This window comes from Physeter macrocephalus, chromosome 15 (genome assembly GCF_002837175.3).
Source record: "Physeter macrocephalus isolate SW-GA chromosome 15, ASM283717v5, whole genome shotgun sequence".
NCBI classification, from domain to species: Eukaryota; Metazoa; Chordata; class Mammalia; order Artiodactyla; family Physeteridae; genus Physeter; species Physeter macrocephalus.
This window is the reverse complement of record NC_041228.1, coordinates 63,598,857-63,605,873: the sequence shown is the minus strand read 5'-3', so window position 1 is coordinate 63,605,873 and position 7,017 is coordinate 63,598,857. Positions and strand designations below refer to the sequence as shown.

The window sequence follows — 7,017 nt, the reverse complement described above, 5'->3', positions numbered from 1 at the left end:
TTCTCCACACCCTCTCCAGCATTTATTGTTTGTAGATTTTTTGATGATGGCCATTCTGACCAGTGTGAGGTGATACCTCATTGTAGTTTTGATTTGCATTTCTCTAATGATTAGTGATGTTGAACATCCTTTCATGTGTTTCATGTGTTGGCAATCTGTATATCTTCTTTGGAGAAATGTCTATTTAGGTCGTCTGCCCATTTTTGCCTTGAGTTGTTTGTTTTTTTGATATTGAGCTGCATGAGCTGCTTGTAAATTTGGGGTATTAATCCTTTGTCAGTTACTTCATTTGCAAATATTTTTTCCCATTCTGAGAGTTGCCTTTTCGTCTTGTTTTCCCTTGCTGTGCAAAAGCTTTTAAGTTTCATTAGGTGCCATTGGTTTATTTTTGTTTTTATTTCCATTTCTCTAGGAGGTGGGTCAAAAAGGATCTTGCTGTGATTTATGTCATAGTGTTCTGCCTATGTTTTCAGTTTATTGGTTTATTTTTGTTTTGACGTGCAGGTCCCGTCCCTATTCTTTTGTCTCTGTTTTTTCTTTTTTCTTTTGCCCTACCCAGGTATATGGGGAGTTTCTTGCCTTTTGGGAAGTCTGAGGTCTTCTGCCAGCATTCAGTAGGTGTTCTGTAGGAGTTGTTCCACATGTAGTTGTATTTCTGATGTATTTGTGGGGAGGAAGGTGATCTCCACTTCTTACTCCTCTGCCATCTTGAAGGTCTCATCAGGCCATGTATTTTAATTCCTTGTCCTGTGTTCTTTCCACCACAAAACATCCACTATCTTCAAAAGATATAAAATCAACAAGTTGGTAAATAGGGGCAAATCTCCACCTGCCTTACTTCTCTCACAAACAGAAATCGATGCAACCAACTTTTGGGACCCCGTAACGCCAGCGCCAGGAGCCCTAATCTTACCTCTGTGTGATCCTCTGAAAGTCTGTGTCTAAGTGAAGAATTAAATCATTATCCAGGCAATGCAAAAGGGAAGGAAAGTGTTATCCAGAAAGAATGTCTATTCCCAGTAACTAAATGCTTGGAACATACAGAGTATGATGTTTTACAAAGCCTTCCCTTTTGAATTTTTTATTTCTTAAGCAACAAAATTATATGTTGGCAATTCAACCAAAATCATGGGCTCAACTGTGACTTGTCCTTGGTTTGGCTTGCGGATGTGAATGGAATTAGCACAATGTTTTAGTTGAGAAAGAGACTCACCATATGTTAGAGGTGAAAGGAACCTTGGAAATGATGTAATCCAAATTCCAAGGGGGTTGACGGATATCACCCAGGTAATTGTTTGGAATTTCCACCTCATTTGCGATATACAAACATAAGTCTATTTGCTGGAACCTAAAAGAGCCAGCTCTGGAGGCTGGTTATTAGGGGTGACAGGATTAAAAACCTAACTTGTGCATGGTTATAATAAATGAAGCAATACGTAACTGCCATAAGGGTTTGCTGTACCAAAGTAAATATCCATATTTGGAGGAGTATCCTGTAGCTTAGAGCAAAATTTCACATTTGTTCTATTTATTGTGTTAAAAAAAAAAAACTCTACCATAAAACAATAACCTTGCATTTGGCTTATTGCATCACACATCATCCTTGGTATATATTGAATAGTTTGTCTAAGGTGCTGTCTTTCTTGGAGAATTCCAAGTTTCACAAGATATTTAAAATAAATGATTTTCTGTCATGAGACAGAAAATAATGCACTGCAATACCTTATAGTTTAACATGAATGTGGGGTTGCTAAGGGCTTGAGTGTTTGGATTTTTTTTTTCTTTAGTAATTCCTTTTCTTCAAGAATGTCCTTCAAATCATGCTGTGCACATGCTAAATTTTCAGGTGTTAAAAGTAGCCATATTCCTTAAATTGCCATCAACCAGACCATAGACTAAATTAGAACTATACAATGTTCATTATTTCCCAAAATTACATACGAAAGTAGAATGACCTACAATCTAGGTCAGATTGTGGAGTCATGGAAAAACTGAAGGTCTACCTTGGATCTTCCACTTTGTTCTTTGTCTAAAAGGTTGGAAGATAGTAGAATGGTTTCATTTGTATTTCTACTTTTCTCTTGCTCTTGGAGGTGATAATCCTAAATAAAATGCATCCAAAACAGGCAGGTGAACAGATAAGAAGATATGGAAAATCTAGAATATGGATTATCAGCACAAGAATCCTGGCAGCAATCCCAGTACTTAAAATGCCCAAAGGTATATCAGGAACAGTGTGACCTTCTAGAAAATACAGAGGAACCTAGTTCCTTAGGGTAAGAATATAAGAGTAATTGGAATCTGACCAATGCTTCCTAAGAATATTTAAGTGACAGAATATTGTAAATGTCCCCCTTCTATTGGCCCCTGAGGGTAAAGATTTGAGGTGAGCATTCCCAACCTGTCCTTAATAAACCCTCTGAATCCATTATCCATGGGTTTATCTAAACCTTCTTGAGGGGATTTCTAACTTTAGCCTTCACAGTCTCTGGAGTAGATGAAGAGAACCTTTATTCTACTGTCATTCATTGATCCACATTTTTAAAGGAACTCCTGAAGTATACTCAAGTAAAAAGTACTTAGTTTTGTTTAAGAAAAAGTTATAAAACACTAGCAATTCAGTACTGTTCTTTAAGTTAAGAAAACGTAAATCTTTACTTAATATCTACAGTGCATTCTGGAACAAACTATGGTTTTCACTATAAAGTGATTTAAGAGGAAAGACGGGAGCTGGAAGAAACAGGAAGAAAAAACAATGAAAGGTATAAATGAGGCATAAGAGGAGAAAAGAGCAAGGGTAAGGAGAATAACCCAGAAGTAGAGAAACTTAGAAGGATAAAGAGGAGAGAAGTTCAGAAGTCCTGATGTCAGTTATAGATAATTTTTTCACAGTCTCATGTTTATTGAGATGTGTGGCCTCAAGATATTTAATCATTGTCTACTGAATGCTGAATTTCTAAACTAAACAGTGTCAGGATATTTTTCTCAGAGCTACCAGTAATAACTAAGACCAGTGATACCTCTTGAGGTCATTGACAAAGGTCAGATGAAACCAAGCCAGACCTAACCTAGGTAAGAGAGGTTTCCTACTTCACCAAGAATCATGTGTTCCAGACGCACAATCTGTACTAAGCAAAGAAGTGCTTTATTCTGTTGCCCTCAAACCTTCATCTTCATGCTTTGCCTTATCAATCTAGAACACTGGGTTACAGTGAGGAAATCCCTGCTTAAGCTGTCTATACCCTGCATGGTTTTACAGATTTCCCACATACCTGTTCTTGGTCTTTGTCTTTCCAGACTGAAGTGCTGTTCATTTCAGCCTCTAACACTATGAGTAATTTTCATTTATTTAGTGATGTCTGTGTGCCGGGTGATCTTCACAACAGCCATGAAATAACTACGATTGTTGTCTTCATTCGACAGATCTGTAAACTGAGACATAGAGAGGTTAAGTAACTTGCCCAAAGTCACACAGTAAGCAATAAAGCCAAGCTCAGAGGTCAGAATGACTGACTCCAAAATTCAGTCACTGATCCTCTTTTTACTTCTTACTGAGCGCTTCTTCTCTCCTTCCACGTCTGATATGGTGCTGCTTTTCCTCTGCCCCACGGTGATCCCTGAACCGAGATCACCATGGACAGTCTTCAAGTTCGTTGTTCTGAAACCTTTCTCAACTGAATGAAGTTGGCTCATAATCCTCCTCTCCCACCAGAGGCTGGCCAGAAGGCCACATAGCACAGGATGGAGGCTCCCTGACTTGGTTCAGCCTTCAGTGCTTACCACACAAATCGTACTTGTTCTACGGAAACATTGTTGTACTGAGGCCAAATTATCTCTCCACGCATAGGTCTGCATTCACGTTTTTAGTTGTAGAATAAAACTTCTGGCCATCGTGAATTTTTTCTAGCTAATATAACATGTATGGCAATTCATGTAAGGAAACATAAACTGGGTGGTTAAGAGAGAAAAATTACAAATAATTAAGAGAGGAGAGATGACTGACTATTGCCTGAAAACTCTTCCAAAGGTGCCTAAGAACAATGGGCAAGGGGGGTGGGGGTGGAGAATGAATTTTTTTCAAATGGCTTAGACCCTAGAATTTAAAAGTATATTACATTAGGCTTCTTTTTATTATTGTTAATTTTTACTGAGAGTAGAGTTGCTTTACAATGTTGTGTTATCGTCTGCTGTACAGCAAAGCGAATCAGCTGTACATATGTGTATATCCTCTCTTTCTTGGATTTCCTTCCCATTTAAGTTACCACAGAGCACTGAGCAGAGTTCCCTGTGCTGTATAGAACGTTCTCATCAGTTATCTATTTTATACACATTAGGCTTCTAAGTGAAATGAACTCATAAAAAGTGAATGTATTTGTATTAGTTGGAGAATTTGGGGTTGTAAAGTTACCTTCTTGGAATACCTTTGAGCAAGACATATCATTTAAAGAATGGTGAACCCATATGTCTCCTAGCTGCCTAAGCAACTAAGAGGTCTTGCTGACTTGACTTTCTTTTCTTTTCCAGATCTTGGCTATCGTGTCCATCTTGTTCATCGTACTCTCCACCATTGCGCTGTCTCTGAACACGCTACCAGAGCTGCAGGAGATGGATGAATTTGGACAGCCCAACGACAACCCCCAGTTGGCCCACGTGGAGGCCGTGTGTATCGCCTGGTTTACCATGGAGTACCTTTTACGGTTCCTGTCCTCACCAAATAAATGGAAGTTCTTTAAGGGCCCACTGAACGTTATCGACTTGCTGGCCATCTTGCCGTATTACGTCACCATTTTCCTCACGGAGTCCAACAAGAGCGTGCTGCAGTTCCAGAACGTGAGGCGCGTGGTCCAGATCTTCCGCATCATGCGTATCCTCAGGATCCTGAAACTCGCCAGACACTCGACGGGCCTGCAGTCCCTGGGTTTCACCCTCAGGCGGAGCTACAATGAACTGGGCTTGTTGATATTGTTCTTGGCCATGGGGATAATGATATTCTCCAGCCTGGTCTTTTTCGCCGAGAAGGACGAAGACGCGACCAAGTTCACCAGCATCCCGGCCTCATTTTGGTGGGCCACCATCACGATGACCACTGTCGGCTACGGTGACATCTACCCAAAAACACTGCTGGGGAAGATCGTGGGAGGCCTCTGCTGTATTGCGGGAGTGCTGGTGATCGCTCTTCCCATCCCAATCATTGTGAACAATTTTTCCGAGTTTTACAAGGAGCAGAAACGCCAGGAGAAGGCCATTAAAAGGAGAGAGGCTCTCGAGCGGGCCAAGAGGAATGGAAGCATCGTTTCTATGAACTTAAAAGATGCCTTTGCTCGCAGTATGGAACTGATAGACGTGGCTGTGGAGAAGACGGGAGAGTCGGCCCACACCAAAGACCCCACGGGTGATAACCACCTCTCTCCAAGCCGGTGGAAGTGGGCCCGGAAGGCTCTTTCGGAAACAAGCTCCAACAAGTCTTACGAGAATAAGTACCAGGAGGTCAGCCAAAAAGACTCCCACGGGCAGCTGAACAACACGTCTTCCTCCAGCCCACAGCATCTGAGCGCCCAGAAACTGGAGATGCTGTACAACGAGATCACCAAGACGCAGCCCCACGCCCACCCGAATCCCGACTGCCAGGGGCAGCCCGAGAGGCCGTCTGCGTACGAAGAAGAGATAGAGATGGAGGAGGTGATCGGCCCGCAGGAGCAGCTGGCGGCCGTGGCGCAGACCGAGGGCGTCGTGGACATGAAGAGCACCTCCAGCATCGACAGCTTCACGAGCTGCGCCACCGACTTCACGGAGACCGAGAGGTCGCCCCTGCCGCCGCCCTCCGCTTGCCACCTGCAGATGAAGTTCCCACCCGACCTCGCCCGGATAGAAGAGCACCAAAGAGCCAGGGCCCCCCCATTCCTCACCCTAGCCCGAGAGAAGGGGCCCGCGGCCAGGGACGCCGGCCCGGAATACGCTCCAATCGACGTAACTGTGAACCTCGACTCCAGCGGGTCCCACGGTGGGCCCCACGGCCCCTTGCACTCGGACAGTGCCGCCGAGAGCCCCAAGAGCTCGCTGAAGGGCAGCAACCCGCTCAAGTCCAGATCGCTCAAGGTGAACTTCAAGGACAACAGAGGCGGTGCCCCGCAGACCCCACCCAGCACGGCCAGGCCACTGCCGGTCACCACGGCGGACTTCCCGCTGACCGCCCCGCAGCTCATCAGCACCATCCTCTTGGAAGAAACCCCCTCCCAGGGAGACAGACCCTTGCTGGGCGCTGAGGTTCCGGCACATTGTCAGGGACCCTCCAAAGGGCTGACGCCTCGGTTTCCCAGGCAGAAACTCTTTCCTTTCTCATCCAGAGAGAGGAGGAGCTTCACGGAAATAGACACGGGCGAAGACGATGATTTCTTAGAGCTCCAAGGGACCACGAGGCAGGACAAGCAGGCCGACTCCAACCCGAACTGCTTTGCAGATAAGCCTAGTGACGGAAGAGACCCTTTAAGAGAAGAGGCCTCTGTGGGCTCTTCCTCTCCACAGGACACAAGTCACAACTGTAGGCAAGACATTTACCACGCTGTGGCGGAAGTAAAAAAGGACAACAGTCAAGAAGGGTGCAAGATGGAAAACCACTTGTTTGCCCCAGAAATTCATTCCAACCCAGGAGACACAGGTTACTGTCCCACACGTGAAACCAGCATGTGACTAGTTACAAAGGAATAAAAAAAAAAAAAAAAAAAACAACTTGTTTCTTAAAAATGCGGTTAATAATGCCTGTGAACTAAAAAGTGGGAAGCCCCTCCCCCCAAAAAAGTGCATAAAATGTTATTTTTGCATGGCATGAACAGTTTAGTTTAAGTACTGTTTAAATAAAGCATCAAGACTGCATTTTGTAACAAACAAACAAAAATGACTGAAGAACAGTGAACAAATAAAGAGAGCTCTATTACGAACCGGTATTCTGCAATGTCTGACATTTTTGATCCTTTCATTTCAAATTGTAGACAGAGTTTCGACTTTGAGCTTTTCCGTTAC

General features: G+C 43.7%; 1 protein-coding gene across 1 annotated transcript in view; it reads left to right on the top strand.

Moving 5' to 3' along the window:
- KCNB2 (potassium voltage-gated channel subfamily B member 2) overlaps nucleotides 1–6,805 on the top strand; it is a 402,961-nt gene extending 396,156 nt beyond the window's left edge. The window contains exon 3 of the mRNA XM_007114811.2: nucleotides 4,525–6,805. Within this exon, the coding sequence (XP_007114873.2) occupies nucleotides 4,525–6,687 (2,163 nt within the window). The 3' untranslated portion in view covers nucleotides 6,688–6,805. The remainder of the gene's footprint in view (nucleotides 1–4,524) is intronic.
- The last annotated feature ends 212 nt before the right edge of the window (nucleotides 6,806–7,017 follow it).